Here is a 19,682-nt window from a genome sequence, read left to right as displayed (position 1 = left end):
TAAGCTAGAAGCTCTAACCTAGAGATATTATGAAAAACATTGTTTTCATGCCAGCTACAATGAATGACCGAACGTAGCAGACCAACTGTATAATATTGCAATTGTAAGATGTTCTTGCTAAGCCTAGACTAGCTGTTAAACTGCATATTAGGTTAGCATATTAGCTGGCAAGCTAACTGTGTTGATTACTGATAGATAATCATAGCTGGAGAATTTCGTCTGCAAACACACACGAAATACTCATCTGTATACTCTGGCTGATTTAACGTACGGTCAGTCGCCAAACATAATTACATTGAAGTTGGCGGTCCTAGCAGCTATGCTACTGAGCTACAAAGAGTCTGAAATATTACGCTACATGGGAAAAGGTAACAGACTATCTGTAGAACATTGTAATTGTAAAAGTGTTGCTTTTATGAAATTGACTGTTTTCCTCGGATACAAAATTAATTGTATGAATACTATGTGTATCTTTCTTATAGTACATCACAGCAGGAACACAATACCCACCGCTCCAGTACAGTCGGATGTCAAACAGACCGTCCACAGACTGTTTGTGTGGGAACTCAGAGGGTTGAGACACGGTCTGTGGGAACACAGACAGTGGAATGTAAAGTGTCCGCCATTTCTGTTGCTACACAGTTGGCCCGGGGAACACTGAAATCGGCACACGTGAGAAGCAAACGTAGACCATAACACTGACAAATCACAGATACATTACCTTAATTGTGCTTTTATTATGTACAGCACTTGGGCTCGACCAAAAATCGTTTTTAAATGTGCTCTATAAATAAAACCTTATTTGATATTATTGTATATCACAGAAATACTGTTATGTTGACTACAAGAAATACAGTGCTGTTTGTAGTTTGTACATTTTTCATGAATTAATCTGTCAGATGTACACAAGTTGTTGGCCTTTTACAATGTATTAGTGTCTTATCTAATGTACATAGTATTTATGCACTTTTCCCTTTTTATTAACAGGCATCCAGGCCACGGTGTCTTTCAAAAGTGTTGACACTAAAACTTCCACCTACACAGAAATCCTTGTCCTCTAGACCAATAAAGGGCCCAGGATTGGGACTTCGCAAAAGACCTCGACTGGAGTTGGAGGAGGAACAAGCAGAGACGTCGACAGAATTTGAGGAGACTGGGTTCGAGTTACCACCCTGATTATACTGTAGAAGAATGCGACGTATCGTAAGTTTGGTACACATTACTATTACTGTTTTTCAGAGTTGAAATCTAAAACGTATTGTTAATTTTGTTTCGTTACATTAGACCACAGGCACAATCCACGCACCGTGACGTAAAGTACATTGTTTTTGAAAGCTGCCTCAGACAGCTGTTTGAAAAATGTCCGGTGTGTAAGACAGACTGTGATGTCCAAACAAGAAAAGTGGGGGACCTACAGTATGTGGCGTTCACACAGCGTTGTTCAAACTGCAGTTACTTCAGAAAATGGGAGAGCCAGCCCGTCATCGGAAGTACCCCGGTTGGCAACTTACAATTATCCGCTGCTACATACTTCACTGGGGGTTCCTTCTTCCAACTACGAAAGGTATTTTACCATCTCTAACATCTATAGCATATGAAAAATGACAGCAGTGGACTTTTTCAAAAACGTTTCCTTTTTTTCTATTTATTCATAGATATGCAGAGCCATGCAGCTGGAGATCATCGGGTATGGGACCTTCAGGAGGCATGCTAAGAGTTACCTGGAGCCTGCTATTATCCACAAGTGGAACACTGATCAGCAGCAGAATTTCGATAATCTACAACAACAGGGAGGAAAGGTCGCAGTTGCAGGAGATATGAGAGCAGACTCTCCAGGTAAGCAGAAACAGACAAGACAGTCTAGTGCCAGAGTTAGTGGTGTATATTACAATTCATCTACTTATCCATTGAAGTTCTGTTGAAAAGCCTTGAAACCTCCTGTATTATATTTTCTTCAGGACACTCGGCTAAGTTCGGGAGCTACACACTCATGAACCTGGGAAGCAACACCATTCTGGACTTCCAGCGTGTTCAGGTGTGATTCTCTTTCTGGGTGCTATCATTTTAGGCTTGCTGGCTGTTGATGCATGCTTCTGTGTATGTATGCCCTATTTGTTATTCCCCAACAGAGCAATGAAGTTGGTGGTAGTTACCACATGGAAAAGGAGGGACTCAAAAGATGCCTAGATCATCTGGAGTCAAAGGATTTGGCGGTTGAGTACATTGTGACTGACCGTCATCCGCAGATCCAGAAGTACCTGAGGGAACGCAACATCGAACAATTCTATGATGTGTGGCACTTTGAAAAAGGTATTTATCCCTATATGTTGTAATGGAAGAATACCAAATCAGAGGCACTGTCCTTTATTAAGATATTCCTTTGTTTTACTATGCAATTTATCCTGAGCTTCTAATCAGCAGCAGACATGACATAATGTCTGAATACATTCATTATATCTCCTACAATTTGGCCTGCCAGACCACTTGATCACAGCACCTTTTCTCCTTGTAAATTACATTTCACTCACTAATCCTAGGATAATGTGAGTACTCTTTAGAATGGGAATTTACAGTGATATGAATATGTGTGGAGGTTTCCTGGCTATGAAATGTTTTCAGACAGAAGGGTGTCGCACTGACAGGCAATTATCGTATGTTATGGTTGATGATATATGAAGTGTGGAATTTCCACCACACCCTTGAATGTTGTCCATCACAGCACGTCATTTCCACACTATGGCTTGAATATTAACTTGTGCATGTGCTTTTTTTTTTAATCAGGTTTGTCCAAGAAACTTCTGAAACTTACACAGAACAAGGACTGTGACACGAAGTTGAAGAGGTGGCTGCGCAGCATAAAAAAACCATGTCTACTGGAGTGCGACGAGCACAACCTCGGGGCCGGAGAAGGTGGCAGTCACTGGTCAACCACCTACAAAACGTTCACGTGCATGATGACCCCCTGTTCCCCAAGTGCACACATCCTGTAGGAGCGATGCAAATAAACCTTACCTAAAAGGTGGTAAGTTCAATATTTCACTTCCTTCATAAGATCAACAATATAGAATGTAAATATAACATTGTTGTTATGGCAAATTATTGTTGTAATGTTCTAATGTGCTGGTGATTTACCTAATGTCTGTCATTTTACTCAAGGCTCAATAACACTCGCCAGAGTTGAAACGATACTCACCAACAAGAGAGTTCTCAAAGATGTGCTAAAGCTAAGCCATCACTACCAGACCGCATCCCTGGAGTCCTTCCACAACTTAATTCTGCATTTTACCCCAAAATAATGTGGTTTTCCCCTTCATTGGAATGTTGTGCAGGTAATACACTGTATACTTTATTCTGTAGCATCTTATAACACAGTCACTGTTTAGTGGCATGAGGGTTTTATTCTGTCATAACACAAAGTTTCATTTTATTTTGCTATTCTATAGGTTGTGTCTAGCAGCAATGCATCACAACGAGAATGCTGGGCGTGACCAAGCGACAACTGCTGCAGGAAAACTTGTCTTTAAATTGGCTTATCCAAAATCAAAGAGGGGAGAGTGTACGGTCAAGTCTGTTAAGAACGACCCTAAGTTGTGAAATATTTGTTTTTATTTTTATTATTATAACAGAACTTACATTTCAAATGATTAAAGATACAATGAACAATAAAAGTATTACATTAAATACAAAAAGTGAATAACAATAACAAATTATTTATACAGTGCTTTCTTTTTCAGTCTATGTGGATGAGCTGACGAGGCTTGTGTTTCACAAAGTCTTTCTGGACCCTACACCCTTTGTGGACGAGCTGAAACGGATCCACGTCCCAGAGGACCTGTCAACTCAATTTGACAGGCCCCCCAAGGAGGAAATGATTGTCAGCCGTTTCTCCCGTTTCCCCCCAAAGGAGGTCGAAATCCTACATATTGTCCAGCCAGATCTGGAAACTCCTGGCGGATCCGGAGCACAACACACGACGGAATCACCACTCTGATGCCTCGCCCTAAATATCCCCAGCACCAGTTTACAAAGCTGCGAAACGCAAGATATCGAAAACGCCTATCAGGAGAGGAATGGATGATGTACAGTGTATAAATATACATTCACACATTTTGTACATTTGTAAAAAGAAAGTTTGATGGAAATACTTAGTAGCCTTTCTTTCCTGAATTATTTGCTCCTATAACATATCATTCATATATAGCAAACCATGATTTGATTTTTCATCAAACGGTAGTAGTTTATTACAGGTAACAATAACTTACTCTTCTTCCGTTGTATTTGTCAAAGGTCCGAAACTGTATTTATAAATATTGTGGAGATTCTGCAGGGTGTATGGGTTCAAGCAGTTAGGCTCTAGTCCTGGGTGGTCAACCATGCAGTTAATGGGTTCTGGAACTTGCAGCATGCGTGTTACAACCTATGAAGGTAAGATGTGTTACAAAACACGTTTAGCAATTAAACCAACTATGGGAAAGGTTTACAAAATAAACATTCAATTACTAAGGAAGTAATAAAAGTGCATATAATAGTCTATTGACTTGAAAAATATCTATGCTGTATATCTTGGTATGTGTGCTACTGTTGGTGTTTTCAGCTAGCTGCCGACATAATGTAACTAAGCTAGGCTACCTTTCTTATGCTATTGCAGCACACGTTTTCTCCGTCACTTGGCATCAAAGCGCAGTTTCCACAACGGCATCTAAATAACAACAGTTGTAGGTACATCCAATGTCATCTGAAATGTAAGACATATACTAGATAAAAACGTACCACAATGACACTGTTTGGTCTGTTCTAGTGAACGGCGAGGCAAGACTCGCGATTTGGTCTATTCTAGGATCGAACCGAGGTTCGAAATTGTATGCTCCATACGCCATTGTATGCTATATAACTCTATCGATTCTCAAATCTAGTATTGCTATGTTGCTAAGTACCCGTTAACCACTTTACGGCAGATGTCAACAGGGGCAGAGCCTCTCCGGTGGTTGACTAATCAGAACAGAGTGGCAGAGCTGACCAATCGGAGCACACTGGACGCACAGGAGGGTGGGGGCAGGAACTCCATCGAGCCGTTTAGCACAGGGAGTGAAAACTCATACTATACAGAGATAATGTATGAGAAACCAATCTGAGTTTGGAAAATTGCACAGTATTTTTCTATTGTAATATCCCTCAACAATTGTATTATGATCAGTAGAAAGGACCATGCCATGGGACCTTTAAGTTATAACTCATGGAATTGGGAAGACTTCACGTGCTTGTTTGTAGAGGAATGAGGTAGAAAACAACAGAGCTTCAGTTCCCAGAGGGAAAGTCTTTATATGGGGCTAGTAGGGATTGCTCAAGAGCATTTCACGCATTATGACGAATGTGCGTCCATTACTTGAAGGACAGCCCCTCTCTTCCCCTATTAAATAACCTTGTCATACAATATACAAAGAGAAACTGGAAAATAAGATATTTAGATAATATGTGGCTTGGTTTGACATTTAGAGTGGTTGATGAATGTGTATTAGCCTTCCTTCTGTGTATCTACTTTAGCACACGGTGGCTTTTTAAATTAAAAGGCACTGACGTCTGAAAATAGTGTAGCCTGAGTGGGATTAGGTTTTCCCTTCCTATTAAACTCTTAACAGCCAATCTACGTGCTTGTTAGGACAACCCTATGGTAAAATCTGAAATATAGATATATTTTGTGTCTTTTTCCTGTGCGTGTCATCTGAATGTCACAACGTTGTACTTTGCATGCAAAAGTGCTCCCGAAAGTGATACAATAGATTTACCTGCATTCATTTGTGAGGCTTACATAAAATGTGAAAAAATGGTAGCAGGTAGAGGTTCAGTTTCTCTCTCAAAGACACTGGCAGACAACACAAGACTGTCTACAGGGGGGGGGATCAATCTGAGGATTTAAATGTTACAAGACCATTTTCTGTGCTTCTCTTATCAGGTTTCACTGCATATTCAAAAAGGAGTTGAGGGGATGAACAGGTTTCAAAGACACATTCTCTTTGTAATTTTGCAATCACCCCAAGACCACCAGCTGTTTCAGTCTGTGCACACTAGGGGAAAAGCAGTCGTGGAAAAAAATAACGGCTTCACAATTGTACGGTTCTCTAGGGTAAGAGAGAGAGCTACACTGTGTTTATCTCAATCTCACATCAGATCAGATCACTGGCAGATAAAAGCACTTCCTGACACATCACTTCCTCTCTCTGGAGGAAGCTGACACGCGCTGGGAACCTGAAACGACAGGGTGGTAGCAGGAGGATGAAGAAGAGAAACTTTTTTTGACAGAGCGAAAGGGAGAAGAGAAGGGAGAAGAGAACCAAGGGGAATGGAGGGAAAAGCAGAGGTGGAGGAAGGAAAAATCGGAGTATATAGAAAGTATAAAAAAGGTGAAAACGACATTCTTGTGGCCCGAGATCCACAGTGCATTGTGGGGTCAAGAGGAGGAGGACAGTGAGAGACAAATGGGCGAAGAGACACTAAGAATAGTATAAATGGATTAGCTCTAACACTGACCTTCATTCAGCAGGGTGGCATTCCCTCGCTCTGTCAATTGCTCTTTAATGCCGTTACAAGAGGAGCCTGTCCTACCTTTTTACCGTTAAGTTTGACCTAACAATGGAACGTGTCGAGATTTCCAGATGAAGTGACATATTTATTTAATTCTTATCTGACCAAATCGGCTGCTTACATTAGAGGATTGGGTGCATGTTTAACCGGAGCGCTGGTGTGTGGAACACAATCAATTCAATCCAAAACCCTACTTGAGATCACGTAAAACGGCATTTCAAATTACATTAATTATCATGTCTTAATCACATGTAATAAAAGTTAATGAAAGAACAATTGGCAACAATTTTGCTAGCTATAAAGATAACAAGCTTAGCCAGCTGTCATTAATAACTATTTATTCTAAGAATTGGGATAACTACACATTAATATATGGGCTCAGAACAGTCTCATAATACAAACATGCACACAGAAGGATTCAAACTTGTTTTTCAATGCACACACAAATGTATTCCGTTTCATATACATGTAAATAAAATCCAAATACAGAAAAAAGTTTTACATATGTATTTTTGATCCTCACTTATTAGTTTTCCGTTTAAATCCCCTGAACCTGCAAACACAAACAGCTTTCTGTGCACGGATCGCTTTGCATTCGTGTGTGGGTTTTTTGAGACTCCCCTGACGGTCAGCCGATTCGTACTTGTAATTTTGTCTATCTATAGCCAATCAGATGTCTCCTTCATTCTAAGCCAATCACATGAGCGCGCCCCCACGAGGGTAAGATTACTTCATATACGCATTTTGCGCAGTCCGGTCAGCTCGCTAAACAGAGGGCGGAGCATCAGGTGATCATGCAGAGCAGCTTGTCTCCATCAGACTCAGCAGCTGATCTGATCTCTCTCTTGCGTCCGGTTATACTTCACTCGCGTTTATGTCCATATCGATCAGATCCAGCTCTCCTGATCGGCCTTTATAGAGAGCACCGAACAAACTATTAAGAATGAATATCGGCCGATAATGACCGGCGGGGCTCCCCCCGTTAACAGGTCACTGTCTAGCACTGGCTTCGTAGTGCACTGATCGATTAGGCTAAGCTAGCCTGTAGCTGCTCCCTCCACACTCACAACAACTTCATGCAGACATAAATAAAGCAGCTGTATTCGCCATACAGGAAACACACATTTAAAACGGTTTTGCCTTCCGTTTTTGTGTACACAAGCATTCATCAATGGTTTGGAAAGTGGCGCTGTACCTTAATAATATAAAGGCTTGTATTTGCGTGCATTTCCTGTTCGGAAAGTGGCGCTGTACTGAGAGTGGATGTGTCCTGAGATTAGCGCCTGCAGGCAGGCTCCATGGAGCTGTCAGCTCCGGACTGCGCAAAATGCGTACATGAATCGCTACGTCATGAACGCAAGAAATCTACCCTCGTGGGGGCGCGCTCATGTGATTGGCTTAGAATTGAGGAGACATCTGATTGGCTATAGATAGAAATAATTACAAGTACGAATCGGCTGACCGTCAGGAGAGTCTCAAAAAACCCACACACGAATGCACAGCGATCCGTGCACAGGAAGCGGTTTGTGTTTGCAGGTTCAGGGGATTTAAACGGAAAACAAATATGTGAGGATCAAAAATACACATGTAAAACTTGTTTCTGTATTTGGATTTTATTTACATGTATATGAAACGGAATACATGGGTGTGTGCATTGAAAAACACAAGTGTGGATCCGGAAATACAAGTGTGGATCCTTTTGCGGATCATGAAATACAAGTGTGAATCCTTCTGTGCGCATGTGTGTATTATGAGACTGTTCTGAGCCCATATTAATATGGCAGCTGTCTGGTTAATATGTGTGCTGTATGCTCAAGTCTGTACTATTTATGCTTAGCTGTAGTGGCTTTTCTTCAAGGAAGACGCATCACTCAGTATCACAGAGAGGTTACTTCAAGGTTCTGCCTTGAGTTTACCAATTATTTTTGTGTTAGAAAACATTTGATTGTGCTTGGTAGAAACTTTTTCTTGTTTCATACAATGGAGATAACCTATAATGTCTAGAATCCAATTATAGAAGAAAAAAAAAGTAAATCACAAAAGCAATATTGGTCAGAAAGCGTAATTGCTTATTTTCCTCATATAATTCAGCGCCAGGTAGGAAAAGACACATAACAGAACAGCAATGTAAGCCATAGTGACAAATTCCACACACACACACACACACACACACACACACACACACACACACACACACACACACACACACACACACACACACACACACACACACACACACACACACACACACACACACACACACACACACACACACACACACACACACACACACACACACACACACACACACACACACACACACACACACACACACACACACACACACACACACACACACACGCAACCCCTGCTTGAATGCACAAATGGAGGCCGAGGACATTCACACACACAGCAACTCTGGTGATCTACAGCTCTGCCCTGGAGCAGAGCAGACAAACCAAGTGTAGCAGAACCAAGAATCCTTCGCACTTGTCTTTCCGTGAATGGCATCAGCATGTTATCTCTTCTGGTGGGACGCTCGCATGCACAGACACACACACATACATACATAGACTCGGACAAAAGACACTGAAAAACTGGGATTGCATGATGGGCATAGAGGAGTGATGGGAAAAAGACAGGCTGAGGCGAGGAAAGATGCAGACAACGCCATCATTCATTCATTCTCTTTTTTGGATTTGGTAAAAGTGAGTCTACTGTGTGTGTGTTCCCAAAGAGGAGACAGTCCCAATCAGTTAAAACTCCTCCCCCTAATTCAAAGAGGCAGTACGGGATTTGCATTTTTCCCACAATTCAATTAACACGCCTGTCAGCCTCTCCTCTACGTTCACATGCCTCCTCCGTTGGCCATCTCTCTCACACACACACATACAAACATGCTCCCACAGACCCATCAGCTTCATGAATAGATGCATTTATTCCTAAACACACGCATGCAGAAAATGTATGCATTTATTTGTTTGTTTACAAATAAATGAGAGCCGCTCAGACTGAGAGATGAGGAGTAGCTTGCAGGTCACATCCTGTCTGGACTTGTCAGAGTCAGGGACGTGAAAAGACAGTGCTGTTAATGGATGCAGAGAGCGGTCCCTGGGGATGTCTTTCTCCTTTCTCTCTGTCCTTCTCCGTCTCACAAGAAGGGAAGCAGGGAAAAGACAGGGAGTGCCATCAAAGGATAGGGCGCCATGGGGTGGGCGTGATAAAGTAAAGACAATATGTCGAAAAAAGACCACATGACGACGCAGAAAGGCCAAAACCGGATGTGTAAACCAGGAACTAGGATCAGCCGCAGACTTTGCTGTTGGGCCCACTAATGACTTCAGCTAGCCTCTTGTCTGATTAATTGCCTGTAATCCCATTCTCATAGATAGCATACCATAGCATTCCTCTGCACCACTCATTAACCACTATATAATTGCCCACTAATCGCTCAGTTGCTTTTAGCTAGCACGGCTAATGCTAGGCTAGGCTAATCAATAGGGGGTAATCCTGTTGGCGGAGCTGCTGTAGCGTAGCGCCCCTCATTACCAGCCATAGAAATGTCTGCTAATCATTCGCCGCACGGTTATTTGTCTACAGGGCCGCAGAATCACTTTGGTGGAGGAGGAGGAGGAGGGTTGGGGGGGACATCTGACAGTCTGCAGCAGAGGGTGGAAGAGACAGAGTGACACACAGAGCCACAGAGGCTGTGTAATGATTAAGAAACACATCACTCTTGCTTTTCTTTCCCCCTATCTCCCCATCTGTCCTCTGATTGTGCTTACAGCCAGATCCGATCCAGAAAGGATCTGCTCAATGTCGGCGTCATTCAACTTTGATCAATCAATGAAAGACCCTCTGCGATCCATACGGGCTAATCAATATTGAGGTCTTGCAGGCAGAGCAAAGATAACTCATCATGGACTCCCCGTAGAGACAGCCGTCCACGGTCAAGCGGGTCTCCTTGTCCCGTCTTTAGTATGCACTGAGGTGAAACAGCTGGGGCAAAGCGGAGTGGCCCTGAGTTTGAATTCTGATCCTCCTAAAGAACTCAAAAATCCATGCCATAATCTGATAATCAGCCCTTTTCACCACATTGGCCTTAGTGAGGATATCTCTGAATAACCATAGCCAAACAGTTGTCTGCTGCAAAATTGTGGCAATCAATAAAACATTTAATTTATTTAATTTGTTCCTGCAATAGATGGCGTAGGCGCAGAATTAAACATAATAAAATTACAACATAGAGAATCAATGACATGAAAAAGAAATGGCTAGGTGTCACCAAAAATTATAAGATGGGCATGAAGAAGGAACAGGCACAGGCTTGGTCCATGATGAACAACTACAACTCAAGGCAAACTAGAAGCCCTGTGCGTTTGGCCAGGGGGCCGACTGAGGTATCCACATATCCTCTTGAGCTAAATTCTCTCAACTCTGAATTGTGATTCTGGATTATACGTTACGGCGACCTGAGACTGAACCTGAGATGAACTCTTGTATTCGAGGGGGAAGCAGTGGTGAAGCTGAGAGGGGCCTGTCAACACTCGCCTCAAGCTACTGAGGAGGAAAACACATAGGGGCGATATCTCACCTCTTTAATGTGTGAGATAGCGTGTGAGTCGGCCATCTTTTCACTATATTGTGAAGGGCAGAGCACAACACTTGAAGAGCCACTTACTTCACTACACTCTCTGCCGTCGGAGTGCTAATCTAATGTTAGCTTTATTGCTTACATTTTTTTTATATTAGCAGAATTTATATGGTTCTATTTGTCACAACATAGAACGCCAATATAATTGTGTTTTACACATATCTACAACAGAAAGGACACATTCTTGGGTGTTGCTGAATATTAAAAAGATATCGGGTATTTTTCAGAAGACAGAAATACTAAAGAGGCCATTAAGGTACCAATGCTCTGCTTAATGTAAACATGAATTAATAAAGCATTTGTGTTAATTTAGATAGAAAATGTTATTCAATGCCTTTTTTAAATTCCCATTCCTTACACACTTGACATAAATCTGACGAAGTAAAGTATTAGATCTCCACTGGTAAACCCACCGGAGCCTGATTATCACTAAGACTAAAAGGCTTTTCCCCATAAGTGAAGGTGATATGAGCTAAAGCAGGGAATAACTGGCGGGAGGGATATGGGAATGTTGGATCGTGGTGCAATCGCAGTCGCAGGATGAGAGGACGTAACCGGCTTTGGAGGGCCTGGCCGGCAGCGCTTAAACCCGGCTAATCTGATTGGATTAACACCAACCTGCCTGGCTCCACATGAGCACGCATTCATACACACATAAACACCAACACATGCACGCATTTCTACTATATGCCAATCAGCTTTCCCAAGTTCATCTGGATGCTGTGCTGGCTGTCTGACGGCACCATGCTGAGCTACCACATGCACACGCATCCACTCTCACGCCACACACACACACCCATCTTGGAGTGCAGTGATTTGTGCTGTGAATCTGAAACAGACCTATTGAAAGAAGAGTAATGCCCAGTGCTTGACAACCGTGCTAATTGACGCGCCCCCTCCCCAGCAATGAAACTAAACGGCCCCCCCCCCCCCCCATCTTTTATCTTTTCAATCATTCCCTGACAGCTCTCCTCTTGTCCCACACTCATCCCATCGTCTTCCTCATATCGTTCTTCATCACCTCCATCTCCTTCTCTCTCCCTCCTCATTGCCCCAGCTGTCCTTCCCCCTCCCCTTTCCCTCATACCCATACATGTAATCATTCATTAGAACCAAGGCAGTTGTCCATTAGGCAAAGCAGCCATTTTGGAAATTGCAGCAAATCTTCCATGAAAAGACATTTCCTCTAATGCGGTAGTCACGCTCGGATGGAGAAGGAGAGGAAGATGGCAAAGGAGAGAAAGAAGACGAGTGGGCAGAGATGGAAGGAGGAGAAAAAGGGAAGGAGAGAGATAGAGAGTGAGCCCCCCAGCCATAAAGCCACCAAGCGGAAAGCAAGCCTGCTGTTTGATTAGAGTGACACCATCAGAGGGGGAAGGAGGGAGGAAAGGAAGGGAGGGAAAGTGTTTTAAAGGCAGGCAGAGGGGATGAAGAGGGGGCGGGAGAGAAAAAGAAGAGAGTGATTTGAGAGGGCCGAGATAGAGGCAGTAAAATTAGCCCCATCACTTCGCTTACTAAGACGCTCTAGGATTAAAAACTGACACTCACACACAGTCATGATGAGATGTGTGCGCAAACACACACGCGCGCAGGACAGATGGTATCCCCCGTCTGAAAGTGTGGCTCTAATTTGAGTAAAGTGGTAGATAGATACCTCCTTAACCAATTAGAAGGCCCATATCACCGGCCTTGCATCAGGGGCTGAGTCTGTTTTGTATCACATACTCATTAGGGTGTGTGTACCACTATTTGAGTGTGTACAAGTGTGTCCCATGGGATCACTAAAGAACATTACAACTGAATAAAGAGGTGGGGAATGACAGATCTACTCTGAGTGGCGTTCTGCCGAGTTATGAGAGTTATTTTCTCCCACAATGCCACTGTTCCTCTCAATCGCATCTCATCACCGATCAAAGACAGACCTGTCTCTGCTATTACCAACCATTCATCTCACTGCCGCTCGCTGCGCCTCCTTTTAAAGCTGACACATTTGTCACCAGACCAAACCAAGACTAATCCATCGTAGCATTTTTTCCCCCCTTCTACAATTTGTGACATTCTCAATTTGAAAAACTACCACATTCAATCCAATTTCCTCTGTCTCGGAAAGCATTTTATGCTCTCTTTGAACAGAAACATTTTGAAAAACAGCGCAATACTCAGTGATACAGACCCATCTGTAGAATCGATAAATAATACAACCATGACAACAACAGGGCCTACAAAATGTTACACCATCGATACAAAACAGTTCAGCAGTGGGTTTGGACTCGGAGATGTTCTTGGAAGAAAATCACCTAAATGTCAGACTGGCTGTCTCTCTGTTGTTTAAATGGCAACTGGTGAGCTAACATTGTCATTATATTCTGCATTACAAGCCAAACAAAGTCGAGTGCTTCTATTAGGGATGCACAATATTGGTTTTTTGAAACCGATACCGATAACTTCCTGCTTCTCAAGACCGATAATAATATAATATATATATATATATATATATATATTTATTAAATGTACCTGTAGTTTTTGCACACCTGGTAAAAAAAAGACTAGTAGTGAGCAAATGACATGAGCATTACTACTATGAACAAAACTAACCCTGGGGTCGTCTCTGGCAAACTTCTTGCCTTTTTCAAAAGCCTCGTCGATAGGTAAAAGCCCCGGTGCCTTTGCAGCTGGCTTTGGATTCGCCGCTAGTTTAGCAGCGCAGGCGTCTTCGTACGCTTTTAACACGCCATCGTAGCGATGGCGATGTTTCAGGTGACTAATCAGGTTGGAAGTATTATAGCTCGTTGCCTTTTTCCCTCCTCGTGGAACTTCTTCATTGCATTTGTTAATACAAATAGCAAGCGAACTATCCAACTCTGAAACTTTGAAATAGTCCCATACTACCGACGACATGTTTGTTTACTGTCCTGGCTTCATGGCCGCACACCATTTACGTCACAGCCAGGCATGAGTTAGGGAGAGCTGGATTTGTGAAGAACTCCCCTCTTCCTAAACCACTAATACCACAGTACTGGCAAAACGGGAGGAGCCGAGGGAAAAACAAGCGCCCCTCATCCCAATCCACCCACACCGCAGTATTTTTTTTCTTTTACCCAAAAGATATATTGTATATTATCGGGGCTATTAATACTTTTATCGGGTTTATCGGGATGATGTCATAATTCCTAATATCGGCCCGATAATTATCGGGCACCACTAGTTTCTATTGAACTATACGGTTTTGCAGAAATGTGATAATCGATTCAAGTTTATTTATTTGTCCTTTCACTTGGTTCCCTATTCTCAAATGTGAATATGATTTAATGTCTTGATTTGATTTAATCAGAGGAAACAAGCAATTCAAATGTCTTCATATGCATTGCCAACTGGGGATGTGCACTTTCACTTTTTTACCATTTCCTGCCATTCTTCAGTCATGGTTAACCAATAATGAAAATAATTATCGGCACGGTTTTTTTTTTTTTTTATCATTGAATGAAAGCAAACCAATATGGCGTCAATAACAACTTGCCCAACCACTTGAATAAATGTGTCTGTTCTTGACTTGTTTCCCCCCCCCATATAGATGTTTTTCTGACATCCAGACCTATTTATGTGCTTGAATCTAGCACATGGAAACGGTCCTAATTCACATTTGATTTTTGCAGCTTTTAAAACGTTTGTGTAAAATGCACTTGACAGCTGGATGGGAACACAGCTGCAGAGAGATGCTGGATAGCGCCACACTACTGCTGCAATGTCAAAGATTTTAGATAGGCCCTTTGCTCTTCCTCCTAATTAACAACGCAACTACAAACCATTTCCCCCGGAGTGTGCACAGTCAGACACGTAGAACCACTGGCTGGTGCTACAGACTGTTTATCTCCACCGCACTGACAATACGCACAGCTGATCTTAAAGCTTTGTGTACCTGCGCCAAGAAATCCCTGACCACCGTTCTGTAAACACAGATGATCTTCTTCACACTTTCACCACAGTGCTACGGCCCTCAAGACAAACGTCCCTAAATAAGCACTACAGTGATACAAGAGAGACAAACAATGAGGGACACAAAGACTTAAACAAACGCAGACAAAGCACATATAGAGAAACGCAGGCAACGAAACAGAAAATAGCAGCAAACACAGGAAGGGGAACAGAGAGTGCATTTCCAGTTTCTCTCCAAAGCTCATTATTGCAGATTCACTTCTTTTCTTTTTTTTGGAAGTCAAGCTTTGCATAATATGGAGCAGCATTGTTTTTCATCAGGGGGCTATTAGGCTTGTAGTCCCTTGTTTCTGCTGTCAGCAGAGATAGGGCTAGTCGATTATACCGGAGGCAAGAGATCCTCTCCCATGCATACCTAGACTTCCGACTTATACGCACTGTCTTCCTGTCTCTTTCTGTTGCCTCTTCAGGTGCACACAGACACACAGACACACACATTAGTTAAGGCTTTGGAACAGTGCTCACAAAGTGATGAAAGGCTGTTTATCCTGCTTCCACTGTGATATCTCGGCTCGCCATGCAGAATGGCCGGGCACGTTATCACCTCTGACCAGGGGAAACCACGGGAATCAGTACTGACGCCAGCAGCAAATACCAGCGCTAGTGTGTGTGTATGTCCCAGCAGTAATAATCACCCGGATTAGTGCGGAGCCAAACCCCCGCAGGGTCCCCCTCTCCCCCCTACCGACACAGCCCAGCCCTGTCCAGGCTGCAGAGCTGATCCCCAGTTTGAGCAGCCATGGGAAGCAGAGCAGCCGGCCTGACATCTCCATGCGCCTGGCTGCCAGACAGATAGGCAGAGAGGCGGAAAAAAACGTCTTTCTTCCTTTAAATTCCCATGTATTTATAACCCCCTTTGTCCTATTGATCACGCAAAGCCAAAATAAAATATTGAACGAGCTTAGGGCAGGCAATACAAAGGCACATAACCCATTCAACAAGCATACCCTTTAACCACAAGAGTGCAGTGAAATGGAAGTTGATACAGCCGTCAATATGTCTGGCTGAAGGATGCAATATCGTGGAAACAACAATAGGGAGGCGCGGAAAAAATAAATGGTTATAACTTAATAAGAATACGTGTAGTGTCTGGATAGCTCGCAGTCAATGCAAGGGATTATTACAGAGAGGAAATGTTGCCTTGATGTGTTACGCTCGCCATGCCTGAAATAAATTCAGCCGAATCCAAGTGTGTGATTCAGTGGGAGGAGGGCAGCCTGATATTGGCACTTATCAACAATTGTGAGAGCCACTGTAGAGCCTCTGTGGCATTTGTGACAGCGCAATGTGGAAATGTCGATTTGTCTCTCAGCATCTCTCATCAACCCACTGCCTCAGGAAGATGCACAGCCTCATCGAGGTCTGCCTTTTATATCAAAGCATAACATCGCATCATAACTCTGTCCAACGCGGTGGGAGAAAACCTTTGATTTGAGAGAACATAGCAACCAATGACATATTTTACGACCTTGTGGGAACTTAATTGTGTTTGTTGATCTCAGCATTTTTATTATATTACGTTGTGGTGAGTTGTATCCTTTCTGTTATCACTACTATTCTTTTGTGGTGTAAAAAAGAAAAAAATGGCTGCAAACTCATAAAGTTGAAAAATATTCTGAGAGAAGAAATTCTATAAAATCCACCTTTAGATCATGCCTATTATGAATGTCTTTCCAGAAGAGAAAGCCTGCATTAAATACTGCTTTGAACACAAGACAAAGATGTGTAAAAAGCAACTGTCAAGAGTAGATAAATAATATTAATGACCTGATAATTATATATTAGTTGGATTTCAATTAAATTATTTCAATCTAATGCAACAGAAGCACCAGTCACAGCAGTGTGAGAGGACAGTGACCTTATTGCACCCTAAGTACATTTTCTCTACAGAGCCTTCTGCCGATCTCAATAATCTAAAATGACATGATGTAACCTAGTTTCAAAGTTTAAGGGATAAATAATCCTAAAACAATTTGTGTGTAACTATTGAGTCCCAATTGTTGAATACATGTTATCTCCTTAACCACACACTCCACATGTCTTCATAATCTCCAGTGAAGAAAGCTCAGTTTTACCTTAGGTTTTTCTGTTTGTTCTCCTTCTTGTTGAGGACCCCCGGCACACAGTTAGTGAGCTCGGTCCAGTCGGCGTGCAAGCCGCAGCTCCAGCCGGTGGAGAACCGAGAGAAGAGCCAGGTCTCCTTGCGGTTCGGCCGGTAGCAGGTGCACTTCTTCTGGCCCGGTCTGCAGTCGCAGGGGACCTCCAGACGGACGTTCTGGACCAGGTGTCTGCCGAAGGTAGTCCCCCCGGTCTTCTGGATGTGCAAAAACACTATCACATCCTCTCCCTTGATCTGGAAATCGATCGTCCTCTCCAGGTCCTTGACAGGGAAGTAGTATTTCTTAACGTAGTGGGGGTCCGGAGTGGGAAAGATGTCCCCCTCATCTTCCTCCGTGAAATAACCGTGCGGGGAGCCAAAATTGATCACCCCGGGAGCCACGTACTGATAGAGAATCAGCATGAAACACACGGATCCGACGACGATCAACAAGAATTTGCTGCTCCTCTCGACCATGTTCCTTCCAAGTACGGTGCCGACAGTACGCTACCATTTCCCAGTGAAGCCGACAGCAGGGAGCGGGGCGCTCGGCTTCTGCATGCTCGTTCTCCCCCCGCCAAGAAACACTCGTTTTCGGGGCTCAAGAGTCGCTCATTCCGCTTCGAGACGTCCGGCGAAGTTGGCTCATCGTTCACCGACACCGTTCAACACCGTGAAAGACGCATTGTAACTCGATGAAAGCCCCCCGTAGACGACCCTCCCCCGTTTACTTTACTTTGGTTTCCAGTCTCTACACACAACAGGCTCACTGCATCACCATGGAGTTATGTACCCAGGGTGCAGCGCGAGTCCTACCTTTTCAACGTCTCTCGCTCGCTCTCTCTCACTGAAAACCCAGGGAAAAGGTCGCTTTAATTTATTGGTTCACACGTAACGACCGCGTCATCCGTTGGCAAACAATGGCAAGTGGACTTTAAAAAGATAGATATATTCATGCTACATTGTGAATTAAATTCTGAGTTGTGAGTACAAATCTGCTGTTAGTAGTGGATAGGCAGCCCAGCCATTTGTATAAGAAGTATGCAACTAAAACACATTTCATGCTATATAGTTTAAGACAACAAAACCCAATGCAGGTAACTTCTAGAGTTAATGATGCATCTTATATTTTGCAATGAACTCCATCAATTGAAAGTATTACCAACCGACTTTTGGGTGAACCAAGCATTATTATCATCTAAAGCTTATTTTTAAAGGGGTTGTGTAGTGACTTTTTCATATTTTCAGCAATATAGACTACATTACAATGCAAGAAAGATTATTCTATTTTCCAAAAGAGTTCAAAAATATCATTATTCATTTTGTGTCGAAAAATAAAACTATTGTTATCAGACATAAGCAGTTTCAGACCACCGAATTTCCAACTTTCATTGACCCCATCATACCATTATATGCGTGTTGTGGTTATATTCAACACAACTGACTGGAGTACAAATAATATTAGTTTTATGCACACAAAATTATTATATTGCTGAATGCAATGTGGAACTAAATGCAGTCCATGTGGATCCATTTATAAAGAAAGCAAGAGTAACAAAACAAATAGATGATGAACTATTTCCTATGAATGCAATATAATTATTAATTATTACAATAAGACAAGACACCAAAACAACACAAACGTTTTAACATCAGTTTCAGTGCTAAAAAACCCCTCTAAACTGTTTCCAAAAGTCCAAAATGTCCGACAACCATGAGATCAACCATATGTTTCACGTTGCTTCTCGCCTATCTACCGCTGGTGGTCAGCACTGAGCCCTGCTGCCTCTTCTGTAATGCAGTCAAACAACTTGTCACGCATATTTATGCGATTCCCAGGGGCGATTACTGTCGAAAAATGTTTTGACTAATCACATATACGAGTGAAAGAGAGAGTTTCAACTGCTGGATGTTGTTCTGATAAGAGTGGCTCCACTAAGCTGACACTGTGCTCTTTTTTTCCACCAGTACCCCCGAGGTTTAGCTCCAATATCTTCAGACATTTGTTATTGCAGATGTTTATTGTGGTAATACAGCAGAGCCGAATGACTGCCTGCGTGTAATCTTGGTAAACTACTAGGCCAGATTCCCACATGTTTCTTAAATGAAGCTCAATCAGTGAGATCAGCCCAATCAGCAGACTCGAGGGTGTGAAGCAGCAGTTGGTTGTGGCTGATGGCAAATGAGGTTGGTAAGGGATGAGGGTTTATTTTCACTTTGAGTGGTTTGGGTTGACGATGTGAAGTGTGTTTAGTCAGGCTGCAATTGCCCATGTGCGTATTCACAGTTTCAGCTGCCTTGATTTCCCAGTTGTATGTGGATCTCTGAAGGTCTGAGCTCATCTTCTTCCTCAAACCT

The 19,682-nt window shown here is 42.8% G+C and overlaps 2 protein-coding genes across 2 annotated transcripts in view; one reads left to right on the top strand and one right to left on the bottom strand.

Moving 5' to 3' along the window:
• The window catches only part of hs6st1a (heparan sulfate 6-O-sulfotransferase 1a), a 78,048-nt gene extending 59,922 nt beyond the window's left edge, over positions 1 to 18,126 (bottom strand). Inside the window, exon 1 of the mRNA XM_034110807.2 lies at positions 17,302 to 18,126. Within this exon, the coding sequence (XP_033966698.1) occupies positions 17,302 to 17,801 (500 nt within the window). The 5' untranslated portion in view covers positions 17,802 to 18,126. The remainder of the gene's footprint in view (positions 1 to 17,301) is intronic.
• Positions 1,193 to 3,991, top strand: LOC139432904 (uncharacterized). Its single transcript, XM_071201653.1, has 7 exons — positions 1,193 to 1,203; positions 1,285 to 1,564; positions 1,656 to 1,836; positions 1,959 to 2,035; positions 2,130 to 2,310; positions 2,782 to 2,973; positions 3,735 to 3,991. The coding sequence occupies exons 3-7, from the start codon at positions 1,668 to 1,670 to the stop codon at positions 3,989 to 3,991; spliced, it is 876 nt and encodes a 291-aa protein (XP_071057754.1). The 5' UTR covers positions 1,193 to 1,203; positions 1,285 to 1,564; positions 1,656 to 1,667.
• Positions 18,127 to 19,682: the final 1,556 nt, after the last annotated feature.

Source organism: Pseudochaenichthys georgianus, chromosome 22 (assembly GCF_902827115.2).
Source record: "Pseudochaenichthys georgianus chromosome 22, fPseGeo1.2, whole genome shotgun sequence".
In the NCBI taxonomy this organism is placed as follows: domain Eukaryota; kingdom Metazoa; phylum Chordata; class Actinopteri; order Perciformes; family Channichthyidae; genus Pseudochaenichthys; species Pseudochaenichthys georgianus.
The sequence above is the reverse complement of the archived record's forward strand: the minus strand, read 5'-3'. Positions and strand labels throughout refer to the sequence as shown.